The sequence below is a fragment of the Myotis daubentonii genome, chromosome 8, assembly GCF_963259705.1.
Source record: "Myotis daubentonii chromosome 8, mMyoDau2.1, whole genome shotgun sequence".
In the NCBI taxonomy this organism is placed as follows: domain Eukaryota; kingdom Metazoa; phylum Chordata; class Mammalia; order Chiroptera; family Vespertilionidae; genus Myotis; species Myotis daubentonii.
The window spans coordinates 17,666,992-17,685,283 of record NC_081847.1 but is presented as its reverse complement, the minus strand read 5'-3'; the positions used below and the strand labels follow the sequence as shown (position 1 = coordinate 17,685,283).

Here is an 18,292-nt window from a genome sequence, read left to right as displayed (position 1 = left end):
GCTGGGGACAGAAGCCAGGCCCACATCGCGAGCGGAGTTCATCATCTCCCTGCAGTAATGACACTGTGCAGCCAGCCTGTCCTGCAGTTGTCTACCTTGGAGTTCCCATTGGCCGCTGCCCCTGAGCGAAAAGCCACTCGGTCGTGATCACACTCCAAGCAGTCATGTCAGTGAGTGTAGGAAGGAAGAGCTGCGACCAGCCCTCGGCTCCTGCTTGAAGGAAGGACAGGTGCACCCATTTCGTTTCAGCAATGTGCTGTCTGGGCAGATAAGTCAGGTGGAGCACACTGCATTAGCAGCCAGGTCTGGGTTCTAGAATGAATGCCGCAGCAAATTCAGCAACCCCAGAACAATGTTCCATGTTCTCTGTGACTCCATTTTCCTGTCGAAATCACAGGACTTAAATTATATCAGATTTTTTGCCCCAAAATGAGAAATGATTTTAGATGATATATAGTCTAGGGCAGTGATGGCAAACCTTTTGAGCTCAGCGTGTCAGCATTTTGAAAAACCCTAACTTAACTCTGGTGCTGTGTCACAAATAGAAATTTTTTGATATTTGCAGCCATAGTAAAACAAAGACTTATATTTTTGATATTTATTTTATATATTTAAATGCCATTTAACAAAGAAAAGTCAACCCAAAAAATGAGTTCACATGTCACCTCTGACACGCGTGTCATAGGTTCACCATCACTGGTCTGGGGCTTAAATCAATGCAGTCCTATTATGTATTCTCTTTGGATCCTAACTAACTGATCAGGAGAAGTCTCCACTTGGTACTTGTGTGTCTTCCACTGCTCAACCTTTGCTAACCTCCTTCTTCAACAAAAGGGCAGGCCTGTGACCCAGAGCCCGGGCAGCCAGGATTCCAGTCACTGTTGTCACGCATGTATTTTTACCCTCTGCACGTGGTGACGCCTGGTGCTGATTCTCTGGCTTCTGGCTGTGATGTAAAGTTTCCTTTGAAAGTAAATTCTTCTAAGGATATAGGTCAACTGAAAGAAAGGTGTTGAGTACAAAGAATTCCAGATGTTTGTGTAAAAGCTTGAAGGCGCTGTACAGTGCACAGAGACAGGCACGCGTCTCACAGGTGGCCCAGAGTAGCGGGTGTGTGCGAGCCCCCGCCAAGCGCCTACATCCCTTCCAGACGTAAAATTCTACAGTGCGTCCTGCTCTACACAGCAGGCCGGTCATGCTTCCCTCACAATCCATGGTTGGACAGAAATTGCAGGAAGGATGGGATGACCTATTGCTTCTCCCCTCCCCATCGTGTCCATGCCAGTCTGCCAACAGCACCTCCTTCCACTAACACTAGCCACAGACTAAACCAGCAGGGAGGGGAGCTTGCCCACAGGCTTCGTGTGCCAGGCCAGCCCCACCCCAATTCTTACCAAGCCAGCAGCAAGGGCAGACCGTCATAAAGCATGCGTGTTTGGGCATTGCGTGCACATGTGCGTGTCTAATCTATACTTTTTCCCCCCACAGTTCATTTACGATGAACAAGTTTCCTGGTGAGTACCTCTGTTTCCCTTCCAATGTTCCTTGTTATGTTGCAGAGCCAAATATATGGGAGACCAGATTCAGGGTTTAAGGAAGAAAGGGACATGTCATGACGGTTTGGAACAGCTAGCGTTTCTCGGGAACCCTCTGTCCACTTCCAGAAAGGAATTACACAATCCCAGCAACAACACAGCGCTGGTAACTAACTATTACGCAGCCAGCTCTGGGCAGTGAACATCCACTGGACAGAGAGGCCCTATAGCCTCAGAGGCCAACCCCAGAACACTGCCACCCAGAGGCTGACCCACAAACTGACTCTTTGCTAAACACAAAATAAGGCAGTCTGGGAAACAAATGCGGCCTGCTTTAAAATAAGGACTGTGGTTTACAAAACAGAGGAACAGTGTATCGCAGGGAATCTCAACACTCTCCTGAATACCTGGCAGGTCTAAGGCGAGCCACACTGAAGAATAGAAGAACCGAAGGACCTTCACTACTGCAATTTTTTTTCCTCTTTTTTCACCTTTTAACTAAGAAACCAGAAAGGAATTACATTAGCTGCACAGAGAAGAGGGCTTGTCATGGGCTGGGTGGTGGGTTTCCACTCCTAATATCCCGTGTCTTCGTCCTCCAGGTTAGATGCGTGACTTAGCTGTGCCTTTCTGCACTCAGCCCTTGGCTGTGCCATAGTAAAGACCTGACTAATCTTTCCAGCTTGTGTCCAGACCTTGTTGGCATATTCCACCTGCTGCCTCAGAACCCAGAGGTGGAGGCGCTTCAGTGACCTCCAAACCATGAAAGTTCTGCCTGGCATTTCAGAAGATCTGAGAGCTCTGAAAAGTCAGTGGGTTTTGTTTTGGATAGACTTTTTTTTAAAAATTGCCCAAATTAAATACCTGGGAACATTTGTATTTGGGCCAACTCTCCAAATCCCCATTTTTGAAATGGGTTCTGAGCAGTCAAATCTATTTGAAATGGAAATGGAAATTGGGTGTGTTGTGCATTCTTGTTATTTTTTAAACATTTGATCTATAGAAGTAGAGTAATGTGGAATAACATCTTAGGAATAGTTAGGGGTGGTACTGTGTTATTTAAAGCTAAGAATGAACTAGAAAACAAAGCACAGAGTTTGCCAGGCTCCCCTCCCAGCAAAATGGGTGCTAATGCTTTGTTAGAGTGACATCTCTGTGTCCTGGGGTATCTCTGTGACTTTCAGAATTTGGAAGTGGGGACAAGGAGAAGTGGTCACATTGATAGAAAATGTTATACACTAGGTCAGGGTATTAAGATACTTTTGCCAACTCTCTTCTCTGTCCAGGAAGGGTGAGGAGAAGATACCTTGGAAAACTTGCTTTAAGACACATACATAACCTCTATATTGGCCCATAAAAAATAAGAAGGAGGTCCTCTTTGAGTAACAGTGATCAATAGGCTGAAAGGGATTGAGACACCCAGGAGCACATCAGTTCAGAGATCAATAAGTCAGGGAGAACCTTCTCATGGGACCCATCTGGACATGGTCACCAGATGCAGTGGTGACATTTCCCTCCTCGTCCTTGCAAAAGATTCTCACTGCAACCGATGGCAGGGGCAGCAGAGCCACCGCTCTGCCTTAGCAAACAGTGCTCACATGTGGCTCAGTGTTGCTGCTGTCATAAAGACAAACATTATGATCACAGTCGATCTCAGAAATGTTTCTGCTGCCTTTGTGTGGGAATCCTTCAGAAAGGAGATTCGGGAGGGGTCTGCTGTCTGTTGGTCTTAAGGAGCTCTCTTTGCTGCATCTCCCTGGCCTTGCTGATGGCCACCATGGAGGGGAGATGAAAGCAGGGTTCATGCGAAGCCTGTTTCAGTCCTTGCCCTCAGAACATCTTTCCAGATATTTCAGATGGGATGGAGCAAGAAAGGGACCATCTATTTCCTCTTCATTCCCAGGGCTGACCCCCCTGTGATGTCAGGTGACCCCATCCTCAGGTAGAACTCAGAGCCTTGCAGCAAGGCTGCTGTACATGGCATCATGAGGAAGGGGATGGGAGGCCACAGATAAGTGAGTTCCAAATTCCCAGTGTGTTTTCTTCAGCCTGGAGTGGGTTCGCATTATAACTCATGCACAGGCATAGCTTCAGGAAAGAAGTAGAGAGGCTTTCATGGCAGCACAACATTATTTCCAGATGCCAGCCTATTATTGTTATTATGTGGATGGGCTGGCGAAGAACATTTTTCACGTGAGTGAGGCTGAGAAGTTCATGTCTGCGCTCCTGGCCCATAGCTGCTTTGGAAATTCCAGGGATTCCAGCTCCTCATATGAGAGAAAATTATATTGCACTTTAAGATAGTTGTCACTGTCCACACCTCAGCCCTTATTACCCAGCCAACCATGAGCATTTATTTTGCTGAGAGGGTGTGTCTGAGAGTTGATGTCTCCCTTTGAAGCCAGATTCATCAATCTGTGCAATGAAAGCACAGTCATATTTCAGTGATACTGCAAACATTGAATTCCATTCCTTGTTGCCAAACCTCCCAGCCTGTCTAGAAGTTTCAAGGAAGGTAACCAATCTACCCCAAATCTGCAGAAGGAAATGAACTTCATTTGTGTTTCATTTGAAACTAGAGTTCTCTTTAGGAAGAAATGAACCTCGTCAAATACAAATACACAAGGACAGTATCACCGTCGTACACAGTTGAGGTTCCTTCGCTGCTCTGAGGCGGCAGCCTGCAGTGAGTCACACTTAGCCGACAGCTGGTACTCAGAAGGCTTTTAGTAGCAGTAACAGGAAAAACCAGCGACAGCAGATTAAAGAAATGCTGGTTTATGTTTTTTACATAGCAAGTACCCCAGATGCGGGTAGGCAATGGCTCTCCTTTTCTCTTGGCCTTTTCCTATGGTCCCAAAAGGGCTGCCGCAGGTCCAGCCATCAAGTTTGGATTGAAGACAAGAAGGAGGAAGGTGCTATGTCTACCTTGCATCTCTTTGGTCACAGTTGGGTCTGCCTTGACCAGTAAGTGGACAGGGAGAATGGAATTATAATTTTAGACAAATCATTATTTATCCTGGGACTGGGCCCACCCTCCTTGAGATTGAAGGGTTGCTGCCTCAACATAGTGGGGTTTGATTTGCAGGCAAAAGGCAGGGGAGTATCTGTTGTGTGCTTTCTAGTTATGTACCTGCCGCAAAAGACATTTAAAGTACAAAGCATCCACCTGTTAGGATGTATGTTCAGCCTGCAGAGCAAGGCCCATGAACCCATGATGACGGCTCAGCAAGGCCCACGATGTTGCCAGAAGGAATCTAAACTGTGGCTTCAGTGAGTCTGAAGGTCTAACAAGAAAATGACAGGGTCCAGGGTGGTATTTTCATTTCTCCTTTGAGCCTCAGGTTGTGAATTAGGGAGAGAAAGGAGAGCCTGAGAACACAACCTGGAGACTGTCCACCTGTGTCATGTGGAGACCAGCCTTCGCTGTTCTGGACTATAGTTAGGGAAGTGGAGCCATGCCCCCCAGGCAAGAACAAGGACTGGCCCTCCAACACAGAAGGAACATTCTTTGGCAGGAGAATCAGGGCCAGCTGAAGGTGGTTCAAAACAGAAGTTTGGGGGAAGGGAAGAAACAAACCCAGATCATACCACAGGACCAGGTCCTCCGAGGACAGCGGGTGGGCTGTGTTCAGAAGCAGATGGAGAAGAGCATCCTGGGGAGGAGGGGGAGGAGAGCTGTGAGCTTTGAGAGGTCTGCAGGCAGTCAGTCAATTCCACAGCTGTTCCCTGAGCACCTTCCGGGTGCCAGGCTCTGTTCCAGAACTAGACACAACACAGAACCCAACTCCTGAGCTCTCGGGGCTAGAGGGGAGGCAGATGGGTGACATGTAATTAAGAGTCATTTGGAGACATGCACAGGACATGGGGAGGGACCCCAAGAGCATTGAGCCAAAACTTGATCATCAGACACTCAATCGGGCCCAAAAGCAGAGGGAATGAATGGGAGATGCAGCAGCACAGAGGCCTCAGAGACCCCGGTGCATTTTGTAGGGGAGCCCTGGGTGAGCCCTGAATCTGGGCACAACAAAGCAAACCTGAAATGTCAACAGAAGCGGGGAACCCCCATGTCATGGGCATCCCTGAACTATGACAGAAGAGAACTTTACTCGAATATTGCAATGAAAGGGCATGCTTAGAGTGAAAAGGAAAAGATCTAAAGGAATTGGGGAGTATAACTCTTTAGAAGGTGCTGGACTTAATTCAACTTAACAAAGACATCATTGATGTTGGTTCATTTTCTGGTGACCCCTCACTGAGTCTATTAAGATGTACTGCAGCAATTACATGACTCCCTTCAGATCCTGGGTATCTCTTCTCTCAAAATGAATGCTGTGAATAAAACCTCACTTTTCCCAAATAAGTTGATGCTGCATCTATGTTAGTTTCAATGATTTCAATAAGATAAGAGCCCTGTTCAGGCCATTGGAAATATCTTGCAACTGAAAAGCGATGTTTGGAAGTAGTTCCACCCTGCACAGAGGAGCTGAGGGGAAGAGGAGGTGTGTCCTTGCTGGGAAATCAGTTGTCCAGCAGTCTGTTTTAAGTGTCTGAAAATGAGAAACCATATAGCTGAGGTAGGGGCTAAATGTGAAAACTGCTATCCAGTGGCTGCTACAAACAGGCATTATATATTAATAAGTCATGAGTAAATAAGAATCACAGTCTGATCAGAGGTCTAAAGAACATAAGCAAAGTCTCGTGATAGAAAGTGAAGCAGGGGTAGGCAGGATAGACTTCGTGGAGGAGGCAACATTTAAGCTGATATTTGTAGAATGAAAGGGATCAGCCAAGGAATGAATGGAAAAACACTGCAGAAAGAGGAAACAGTAATGGAAAGGCTCTGTGGGGAAGGAAAAAGCTTGAAACATGCAAATGAATGGAGGCCAGTATGGTGAAGCAAGACAGGGCACACTATGATTTGGAGAGGAAGAAAACAGAACCAGGATTTGCACGTTTTTTCTCCTCAAGAACTTTGGAGAGCAATTGAAGAATTTTAAGCAGAAGAATGACATGACCCAGTAGCATCAAGGAAGCCAGTTCGGAGGCTAGAGTTAAGGTGGACTAGGGAGGTAGCAATAGAGAGGAGACATCTGGACATAGAGTCCTGATGGACATGGGTGAGGGTAAAGGAGGGCTCCAGGCTGATTTCCAGACTGAGGCCGTGACTGAGCAGGGAGCAGGACAGTGTGCTAAGATGGCAAAGCTCAGGGGAAAATGAAGCTAGGAATGAAGAATTCCGTCTGAGATGCATTGAGATTCTACGTGGAGAGGCCATACTCACAGCTGGATACATGAGCCTGGAGCTGGGCAGAGGTGTGGGGTAGATGTGTCAACTGGTCTTCAGAGCAATAGAACAGGATGACATCACCTAGGGCAGTGATGGCGAACCTTTTAAGCTCAGCGTGTCAGCATTTTGAAAAACCCTAACTTAACTCTGGTGCCATGTCACATATAGAAATATTTGATATTTGCAACCATAGTAAAACAAAGATTTATATTTTTGATATTTATTTTATATATTTGAATGCCATTTAACAAAGAAAAATCAACCAAAAAAATGAGTTCACGTGTCACCTCTGACACGCGTGTCATAGGTTCGCCATCACTGACCTAGGGAGACCGTGTGGGTAAAAAGAGAAGAGAGTCCCGTATTTAGAGGCTGAACTGAGGAAGTGGAGGAGGCAAAGGGGCTGGGGAAGGAGAAGTTAGGAGGGGAACTAGAAGTGTGGCCTCTTGGAAGTCAGGAGCAGAGTGTTTATGAAGGAGGGCAGGTAGGTAACTCTCAGATGCTGTAGAGAAGTTGAACAGGATGACAAAGAACCGGCCCTCTTTAGCCATCCCCCTCTGCAATACTTTCCTCAGCAGGTGCCCTTGACAAGAGTTTCATCCGTCAAAAGTTGCATTGACAGATATAGGAGTTTGACTAAGAAAATGAAAGGTGCTGGAATGTAGTGTAACAAACCTTTGAGAATGTTTGCTAAGAGAGAAGCTAAGATACATAGCAGAAGTTCAAGGGATTTGGACGCCCTGATTTCTTCTCTCAGTAGCATAACAAGCACTTTCTAGAATAAGTAGATAGGCATTTGATAATCATTCTTAACTGTTGTTGGTAGCCCATTGTATGAACATACTTATCATAGCATATGTATATAAACATTTTGCTTCCTTCCAACACTTCACTTTTATAAATACCACTGCAACAAAAACCCTTGTATGTGCATTCTTTTTTAATTTAACCACATATTTATCTAGGATCAATTTCTAGACAAGGAAAGGAAAAAGGAAGGAAAAGGAATAATCTACAATTTCTTCATAGACCATTCTATAAGAACTTTTTCTAGAAGCCAAAATTACACCCTCGGTTGGTTAATTTAATTCTACAACTAAAAGGAAGCCTAGATATCAAAATCCCTTGTTTTTCAGTTTGAAGTTACTAAAATAAGACAATGGAAGTTTTCAAATTATCAGAATTTTAAGGTAAATTTCAGTGGGTTTCATTATTTTTTGTTTCTTTCCTTTGACCATTTCCCCACTCATTCATTCTTATCTTTCCTGTTGGCATCTTCCCTGCCAGGTCCCTCCCTCCCTCCCTCTCCCACTCTCTCTCTTCTTATGCCTTGCTCCTTGGTTGTCCCTATCCATTCCTCTCATTTGCTTTTGGTAAATATATCTAGTTTTAGTGAGTAATTAAGCTGTGGACAGATTTATAAAGATAAGCCAATATTCAGCAATATTATGGAAGGCTTGCTGCATTCCAGGAAGGAGTTGGGGTAAGTGAATAGCAGAGGAAGGAGCATTTATTTCCCTTTCAAGTACAAAAGAGAAAGGTCATTGAAAGCTGTATGCAGTCCGGAAAACATCTTCGACCAGGGAATCTTTGAAAGCAGTCTGCACGTCTGCCTTATCCTTGCCATGCTTGGCAGGTTTACTGCCGTTCACGTTAATTACATTTTTAAAAATAGGCTGGTGTGTTGCAATCTGCCTATGGTGACTTGCTTTAACTAGCCTTTCTTGGTGTGTACACAGGTGGGAGTCTTTAGTCCTTGTGCTGATGTATTTTATCTACATTGTCATCATGAAGTAAGTACAATGCTTTCTTAGTTTCCTTCCCAAGACTGTTTTCTACATTCAACACTATGTGATAATGTGGAAAGAGGAACAGGGAAGAGGGCAGGGATCTGGCTGGCTTTCGCTCCATATCGTCACAGGCTCATTTGGCTCCCTGGACAACCTGCTATGAATCACTGCAGCTCTGGTAGTAGCCATAGAAAAGACCCTTCTAATTCCTGTGTAATGATAGAATCAAAGCTTCAGTTTAATTTGAGAAATCTCTCAAGAGAAAGCTTTCTTCAAGGCTTGGCAACCTAGGTTTTGGCTATTTCTTCATTCTCTTTCATAACAAGAAAGGAGGTAAAACTTAATTACTTATGCTTCTATATAGGATGAGAGAAGGGACCAGAGATAATTAAGAGATCACTAAAACCATGGTTGAAATATCTATGGACTTCCATTATTTGCCTGGTTATCTAGGGCTGTGTAACAAATGATCCCAAAATTAGTGTCTTCAAACCACAAACATGTACTATCTCATACAGTTTCTGAGAGTTGGGCACCCAGGAGCACCTTGACTGGAGGGTCCTAGCTCAGGGTTTTTCATGAGATTGCAGATACGAGATTGGCTAGAGTGGCCGTCATCTACTTGATGGTGCTCCAAGGTGGCCTGCTTGCATGGTTGGTGAGTTAATGTTGGCTATCGGCTGCAGGCCTCAGCTCCTCACCCCATGGGCCTCTCCTGAAGGCTACTCGAGTGTCCCACACAGGAGCTCCAAGAGAGAGCAAGAAGGACCCTGCAATGCTTTTTATAATCTAGTCTCACAAATCACAGGCCATCGCTTTTGTCATATTCTGTGTATTAGCAGCAAGTCACTAAGTCCAGTCCACACTCAAAGGGTCTGCTTTGCCTTGTAAAAGGAAGAGTGTCAAAGAATTTGTGGATACATTTTAAATCCAGCACATCATATGGTTTTTTTCCCTCTTAGAGTTTGGATAGCTTACTATTTATATCAAGAATTACACTGTAACCCGGCCAGCATGGCTCAGTGGTTGAGCATCCACTTATGAACTAGGAGGTCACGGGTCAATTCTCGGTCAGGGCACAGGTTGCAGGCTCCATCCCCAGTGTGGGGTGTGCAGGAGGTAGCCAATCAATAGTTCTCTCTCATCATTGATGTCCCTATCTCTCTTCCTCTCTGAAATCAAGAATATATATATATGAATTGCACTGCAAATGTTCCCCATACTCAAAGGTAAAATGTAAGCACCAGGGTTGTGAACCTGCTGGTTCATCATTTTGCCAAGTCCCATTGGGATGAGGAGCTTAAAAATAGTACAGAGATCTTCGGTGCTGCAGCTGCCAGCCCCCATGGGAACAGTTTCTTTTATTCTAAATTAGCCCATACTTTCCTCAGCATATGTGACCGCAGGAGTGATTTCCTTCTCAGGGGGCAAGAAATTCGAAGGCTTTCAGAAGCTGCCAGTTTGGACATGGCAGGGAGCAGGCTGGAACTGGCAGGTCAAGGTTTTCTTGCTCTGAGGCCTGACAGTAATTAGTCCAACCACCAGTGGCTGCGAGCTCCGTTCAGAGGAATCAGTGTGGCCTCTGGCAAAGGTCACCTGAACCGTGAAGGTAGGATCTGGCTTGCCTATGTCTGCAGGCCTGCCACCTACCACTCAATGGGGAGTCCAGGCTTCACCTCAGGAGCTGCCCGTGGTCAGTGCAGACCCAATGTCTGGGTCTTGTTACCTGAAGAAGGCATTTCTAGAGTGTCATGGTGTAGAGTAACCATGAGATGACTGACCAAGAAATCAGGGGCTTTTATCAAAAATCACCTTTCATTTACAAATACCAAGAGGTGGGCTCCCACAAAAACTAGAGTTGGCCCAAAGGCTCTCTAACATATCTAGATTTCAAAAGAAAAGCCATTCAAGATGGGAGCATCCATCTTGCTCCTCTTTCTCTAAAATAGCAAAGTTATTAGGGAATCAGTGCCACAGTGGACAGGCCTCAACAATACACGTGTGTTTCTTCATTGGTTTTTATTTATTTCCCTTTTTTTTTCCTTTTCTTTTTTACTTTCTGTGGTTCTAAGTTTTTTTTTACTTTCTGTGGTTCAAAGAGTCAAGAGCCCTTTTCTTCCTTTTAGAAAAGGCATTTTGGTCAGTTTTTCCAAAGAATTGACTGCTATATGCCCAGCAACTCTAGCATTTTGAATTGAATTTAGATAAAAGCATGCCCCACACTGAATTCACTGGGAGCCTCACAGAATAAGCAGGTCTTCAAAACCAAAGCTGGTCTACAGGGAAGCTGGATTGAGGGGTTTTACTAGTCCCCTCCTGTGACCACTGCACCCCTCTGCCAGGCCTTCACCAAGCCCGTGGGCTGCTGGCGGGGCGTGTGGACGTTAAGAGAACACAGTGAGCGATTTCTCTCCTCTCCTCCAAACCATACCCAGTGTGAAAGCTGATGAGGTGTGTTTCTGCTGATGCCTCAGCTTCACTAGCCTTCCAGATGTTCAGACCAGCAGGAGACAAATAAAACCGGGAATGGCGGCCACTGTGCTTGCGGGATTTTCTCCATAAATCCTGGTCCTAAGTTCTAAATTGAAATCTCTGCTCTTTAGCCATCCCCCTCTGCAATCAGAGGCTTTAATCATTGGGTTTTATAAAATCGGATTTATAAAATTGCATGCTTCACAATAAAGTAGCTTCAGGGTGCAAGCACAAAATTTAAAACACTCAATTAAAAATATAAAACAGAGCGGCAGCAGTTAAAAATGGCATATATTAGAGCCCTCAACTGCCTCCTGGGTAGGTGGCTTTAAATGGCATTAAACATTCTGTCGGGACGTCAAAGAGCCACTTACTTTGGCCAGAAAGCTCATGGGAACATGAGGCACACCTGGCCTCGGCGAGGACTGGTTTCTGCACCTCTGCATCACTCCCCTGGGATGTGGTCCCCAGATGAAGCAGTATGGTCCGGAGGCGAAGATCAAGTCCTTCACTTCAAACCCTGGCTGCGGATCCCACCCCGCCACTGACTAGCACGGGGACCTTGGCCAAGCTGTTCAGGCATTTATGAATCTCGGTTTCCTCTTCTACAAAACAGGGTTAATCATACTTCCTACCTCCAGTGTTTTTTTGCAAGGATGGGGTGTGACAGCATAGTTATTATCCAATATCTGGTTTCAAGGAAGTTCTCATAATACAGTGGGGCCTTGACTTACGAGTGTCCTGACTAACGAGTTTTTTGAGATACGAGCCTCTCTCGGCCGATTTTTTGCTTTGAGTTGCGAGCTAAAATTCGGGTTACGAGCCCGCTTCAGATACCCCACCGCTAGTTGGCGCAGTGAACATCACAGTGAACGCCACAACATCAGCCCAGCATCACGTGTCTCACTCGTTCACTTTAAGATTTGACATACGAGTAATTTGAGTTACGAGCTCCGTCACGGAACGAATTAAACTCGTAAGTCAAGGCCCCACTGTACTATCCATAGTGTCGTATCCTGTTACCCAAATCCAAATAAATATATAACACAGAGTTGTACTTTAACACCAAACCCTCATGCAAGTCAGTATTTCTATGTGGAGTATGGATTCGGGGTCAAGATGACAAGAACAGTGCCCCTCTCACCTGGCTCTATTAGTTGGGCAAGGCACTCTTGTTGAGTCTACAATGTGGAAAGATCTTTCACTAAGAAGAATGTTGAATATAGACAAAAGTTAACAGAATAGTGCAGCAATTTTCAACCGGTGTGCCACAAGAATTTCTAAACATGCAATACCTGACTATTTAGGCAGGGGCACTGACCAAAAGATTGTCAAATAAAAAGTGGCAATGCCCACACAATAGCCGTCCAGTATGAGTGAATCAAAATTATACCTTTTATTTTTACCAGATTGGCAAAAAATATCATCTATTTTTGGTGGGCTGCAGGATTTTGTAATTAGTTTGTGTGTGCCATGAGATGAAAAAGGTTGAAAATCTCTGGAATCGTGTGATGGATCCCATGTGCTCACCACCAGCCACCAGCCACCCACAGTTGCTCCATCCACACGCCTATCAATTTCCCTTCCTCTCTATGATTTGAAGTCTCAGACTTCAGGCCAATTCATCCATAAAAATCTCAGTATATGAGATTTTTAACATAATACATTATTATCATACCTAAAGTTAATGCTAATTTTCAATAGAACTGAGGATCGAGTCAGTGTTCAGATTTGCAATCATCTCTTAAACATCATTTTTATAGGTTTAGTTTAATCTTATAAATGTCATAAATACTTTTGAAAAGCAGAATCCAAATAAATTCCACTCATTACAATTAATTGCTCCATGTTTTGGCTCTCTTTTCATCTATAAATCCCCCCTCTGTTTACCTTTTTTTCCTTCTTTCCATTTATTCTTCAACAAAGTTGGATTGCTTGCTCCACAGAGGTGTCCACAGTTTGAAAATTGGTGTAGTGTGGCCTGCCCCTCTGGCCTCTGTGTTTCCTCCATGTCAGCCATCAACCTGATTCAGGTTAAACTGTGTCCCAAGTGGTGGTGCATCCTCCAACCAGCAATCATGTTGTCTCTCTGTGATCTCGGCAGCCACTGATGCTCAAAATCTGGCTCCATTATTGCTCTAGGGTTGCGCAGTAGTAATGTTCTGCCTCTTATAAGAAGCCCTGGCTGGTTTGGCTCAGTGGATAGAGCATCAGCCCATGGACTGAAGGGTCCTGGGTTCGATTCCAGTCAAGGGCACTTACTTTGGTTGCAGGCTCAATCCCCGGCCTGGGTCAAGGCACATGCAGGAGGCAACCAATCGATGTGTCTCTCTCACATCGATGTTTCTCGCTCTCTGTCTCCCTCTCTCCCTTCCACTCTCTCTAAAATTCAACAGAAAAATATAATATCCTCTGGTGAGGATTAACCAAAAAGAAAAATGATGGCATAAGAGTAACAGAGAATCACAGGATGCCAATCTGTGACCTCAGGAAACCCAAGACAGACAGAGACCTAGAGTGCCAGCCAACCTGTCACGCGTAGACCATGACACACCAGGTAGCAGCATGGAAGATACACCTCTCCTTTCCCCAGCAAGGTGTCCCTGACAGCAAAGGCCCTGGAGACGTGGCCCAGAGAAGGTAGACGTGGCCGTCCCACTAAGTCTCATCCGCGTCCTTCCATGCACGGACTTCAGGTCAGGGAGCTCAGTCTCAGAGGTGCCTCCATGGACAATGAAGAGATTGCAGAGAAAGCAGTTTGTCACTATTTGTTTATGGAAAGTTGATTTCATGTTCACATATCCTTACATTGGAAAATGGGGCAGGTTGTATATTATGAGGGGAACTGCAATGACAGAATAATAACAATAATAATTATTGTTATTAGTAATAACAATAATAATTATTATTATTGCGTCCAGACGGCAGGGACACTGGGTGGGAGTTGGGGGATGGAGGAACAGCGAAAGCTGATGGGCTCTCTTCCCCTGTTGCTCTGCTCAGATATAACGCTTGCATACATCAGTGCTTCGACAGGAGGACGAAAGGTGCTGGAAACATGGTCAACGGCCTGGCCAGCAATGCCGAAATTGATGACAGCAGCAACTGCGATGCCACTGTGGTGCTACTCAAGAAAGGTAACCAAGGAGAGCCAGTGCCCAGGAAGTAAGCACACAGGGGGCACTGCAGCTGGCCTGGAGAGGGCGCTGCTCTCTGAGGGAGAGCAGGCTCCTGTCCTCCCTCCCTCCCTTTGGCCACACCTTGGGGCAGGCTCATACCTGGTGATGCGCTGACTCGGAAAGCCCCATGCAAGTTCTTGGGCAAAACATTTGCTGGAAGTGATACAAGGTGATTAGGACAGGATGGTAAGGGAGAGAAGACCATGGGTTTCGAGCTATTGATTCTATCACGTTTTGGCTGTGTGACCATGAAGCAAGACACTTAATCACTCTGAGCCTCAATTTTCTCTTCTGCAGAATGGGGATAATTTTTGTAATGAGTAAAGGAGATAAAGTATGTAAAATACTTCATTAATGATAGTTGTCATTAGTATATTTTTATATCAAAATTCACTTCCAGGCTGCATTACCTCAGTTTCCAAGCTGCAGCATGATATAGTTAATGACCTTTTTTTAAAAGTAATTTTCATATTTAATAGATTCTTGTTAATCAGTTTATATACTTAGACAAATAATATAATGCTCTCCAATAATGTTATTTCTTAGAGCAGTGATGGCAAACCTATGACACCCGTGTCAGAGGTGACACACGAACTCATTTTTTTGGTTGATTTTTCTTTGCTAAATGGCATTTAAATATATAAAATAAATATCAAAAATATAAATCTTTGTTTTACTATGGTTGCAAATATCAAAAAATTTCTATATGTGACATGGCACCAGGGTTAAGTTAGGGTTTTTCAAAATGCTGACATGCTGAGCTCAAAAGGTTTGCCATCACTGTCTTAGAGGAACACAAAAATTACCAATTACTTTTGCCTAGAATATGCTTCGTTTTTTTATTTAATTTTTTTAACTTTCCCCTTGAAATACGTGGGCTTATTTCTTCTTGATCCCATATGGTTGCTTTGCAGGAAAAAAAACAAAAAAGAAACTAGAAAATCTATACGTTCTTTTCAAATGTATGCCTGACTTTGGAATCTGTTGGTAATTATGAGAATTTTAAAATCAACCAGTTGGTAGACTTTCCTAATTATGTGCATGTTTAACTAAAGACTTAGGATTATTCAGTGCCATCCCACATGAGGATATCATTTACTTTTTTCTCTCTGGGTAGTTTATAACCATAAAAGGAATACTCTTAGGGAGGCAGAGAGTGCTACCTAATATTATTTAGTGTTTCCAGAGATCATTTCATGGTTTAGTGGCTTGGAAACAGGAGTGAGCACTGAGAGAGCCCGTGGCTAGGTACCCGTGAGCTATGTGCTCATGTTGCACATTCCTAGAGAGGGGCCTTGGTGAAATTTGTTTCCAGCCAGTCAGCAAATTGTTACATAAGATTTGCCTGAAATCTCCTTTGGGCCTTGGGCCTCTGTAACGTGGCCACTCGCCCACCTATCAGCCCTGCTCATAGGCTGGGCAGCAGCAGTGTGTCCATTTCTCCACCGTGTCCTCCACTTAGCACTAAAGTCAAGTCTGCTGAACATTGTCGGCATCTGAAGGGCATAAAAGCTTACTAAAGATTATAGGGGTCTTTGTTATGCCCCAGATCTGAGTTATTGGGGGGTGGGGGGGGGTGTTTCTTTGAGGACAAGGAGGAATTCTTATTTATTATCACTCACTTTTTTCTGTCAGTGAATGATGCTTAAATTGTTTCATCATTTCAAAAGAGCTATCAATGAGCCCCACAAAGCAGACTTTGGTTCTTCCCCCAATTTTGCTTACTACAGCCCTCCCTAGATGGGTGGATAGATGGATAGGCAGATAAGGAGGGAGGGAGGGAGGGAGACAGACAGACAGACAACTGGGAGCATAAGAGGGAAGAAAGAGGAGAAAGGAAAGGAAGACTGACTGAATATCTGTTTCCAGCTCCTAGTCTCAATATTTTTATTTTGTGTTTTTAATCTCCCTAGCCAATTTCCACCGCAAAGCGTCAGTGATCATGGTGGATGAGTTGCTGTCAGCCTACCCACACCAGCTGTCTTTCTCTGAGGCTGGACTTCGAATCATGATCACCAGCCACTTTCCCCCCAAGACCAGACTCTCCATGGCCAGCCGCATGTTGATCAATGAGGTATCTGGGAAAGCACAAGCCATTTGCCGCCGGACAGGGATGGGAAACTAGGAAGGAGAGAAAGTTTCTGGGTCTGAAAGTAGCAGCACCTAATTCAACATTTAACACAATAATATCCCTCAGCCATTTTGAAACATCATTGCTCGCTGGGCCAGCTGTGCATCCTGGTCCTTGCTCCTCCCTCCACATGTTGACAGACATGGTCCGGCTCCCAGTTATACAGGAAAAAAACCTCTCTGATCCTTTTCTATGTATCTTTTTCTTTACATCTTCCAGTTGAATGGAGCTCTCTCGTGTGAATGAACTTGCACAGAAGTAGTTTCATACCAAAATTGCTTTAAAATAATGCTGAGACTCTGACCTGAATTTTCCTATGTATTCCTTTCTCTGGAACAGCAGCCTTACTGGTACACTAGTCCAAACACATTTGTGTGGCTTTCCTAAAATTTGGAGAAGAAAGTTAACATCACAGTGCACAGAGGATCAAGAACCCTGATAGAAAAGAAGTACACATCTGAGCAATGGGAATTTTCCTCTAAAGCGCTTTACAAATTCCAGTTGGAATGAAGGTTAATCCTTCTTCCCAGAGGAGGTTTTCTGAGTTGGTTATTACTTTGAGGAATCCCTTGAGACTTGTCTGCAGTGTTCTGAAAGCATCTCCTTGTCAGCTGCCTGGAAGAAATCCCAATAGCTGCTGTTCTGAGTATAGGGATGTACAGTCCATCTTCCCGTGGTAAGAATGTGCCTTTCTCTTTCCAGAGACAAAGACTGATAAACAGCAGGGCTTACACCAATGGAGAATCCGAAGTGGCCATCAAAATCCCAATTAAACACACCGTGGAGAATGGGACAGGGCCCAGCAGCGCCCCAGACAGGGGCGTGAATGGGACTCGGAGGGATGACGTTGTTGCCGAGGCTGGCAATGAGACAGAGAATGAGAACGAGGACAACGAGAACAATGAGAATGACGAAGAGGAAGAGGAGGATGAGGAGGATGACGAAGGACCGTACACACCGTTCGACCCTCCCTGTAAGAGGTCCTATGTCTGGGCTGTGGTTGGGGGCTCTTTTAAGGCCACTGAGTAGATGCCCTCCACTTTGATTATCTTCCTGCCACTCATTTCAAATAAATATCTCTGTATGAGCATAGAAATGTTTATATTAACATCTGCAGCAGGCAAGACTGTTGCGAGGGTCCAGAGATGAGCAGGACGGCAACACATGTTCACTGGTTGCAATGTAGGCTCTTTGGCCAAGTTTATAATTGCGGAGGCAGTCCCTCTCTCAGCTGCTCTGTGGCCCTTTTGGTGCTAAGGAGGAGAGCACATGCCCCAGGCGTGTCAGCAGAGCAGCTTGGGCTCACGAGAAGTGGCACTCCACCCACCTTCACCCATCCCGTTACGGCTGGCAGGGGTTAGCAGGGGGTTGTCCTGCCAAGGCCAGCCCTGGGTACATGTGCCGCCCTCCCCGTTCGCCTTTGTTTTTCTTCTCACTGCTGCCCCGCACCCCATTCAGGTGCTTCCTCACCCAGCACCTGCTGCTCCCAGGGCCGGCACCACAGGAGATGCACACCTGGGCACAGAGCATCCTGGCCCGGGTAAACCTCGCCCAGTGGGCTGCTGAGGACACCCCTCTGGTACCTAGGGGAGGAGCAAGACAGGGTGGTGTCCCTCTCTCCTGACTGCTGCCTCCAATGAAGACTTGTCCTTCCCAGTGACCTTGTCCTCACCCACCCCACCCATTAGTGGGACAGGAGGACCGAGCCCTCAGAATTCTGCCCATTTTCTAGACTTGCCAGAGGCTTCCGATTGTTTCAGGAAAGTGTGCACGGGTCGGACTCACTTTCACTGTCAAGTGGGTGGGGCTTAATTAGCATGTGTGTGTCTTCTCCGGGAGGATTGAATCTCTAGGAGGACTTTAAACTCTGCGGAAGGATTGCTTGGTCCATCTGA

The 18,292-nt window shown here is 45.2% G+C and overlaps 1 protein-coding gene across 2 annotated transcripts in view; it reads left to right on the top strand.

Moving 5' to 3' along the window:
- The window catches only part of SLC24A3 (solute carrier family 24 member 3), a 489,682-nt gene that overhangs the window by 437,470 nt on the left and 33,920 nt on the right, over positions 1-18,292 (top strand). For both annotated transcript variants that reach the window (XM_059705440.1, XM_059705441.1), the window contains 5 exons: positions 1,489-1,514; positions 8,565-8,618; positions 14,091-14,224; positions 16,180-16,340; positions 17,100-17,370. In XM_059705440.1, coding sequence (XP_059561423.1) covers positions 1,489-1,514; positions 8,565-8,618; positions 14,091-14,224; positions 16,180-16,340; positions 17,100-17,370 — 646 coding nt within the window. The remainder of the gene's footprint in view (positions 1-1,488; positions 1,515-8,564; positions 8,619-14,090; positions 14,225-16,179; positions 16,341-17,099; positions 17,371-18,292) is intronic.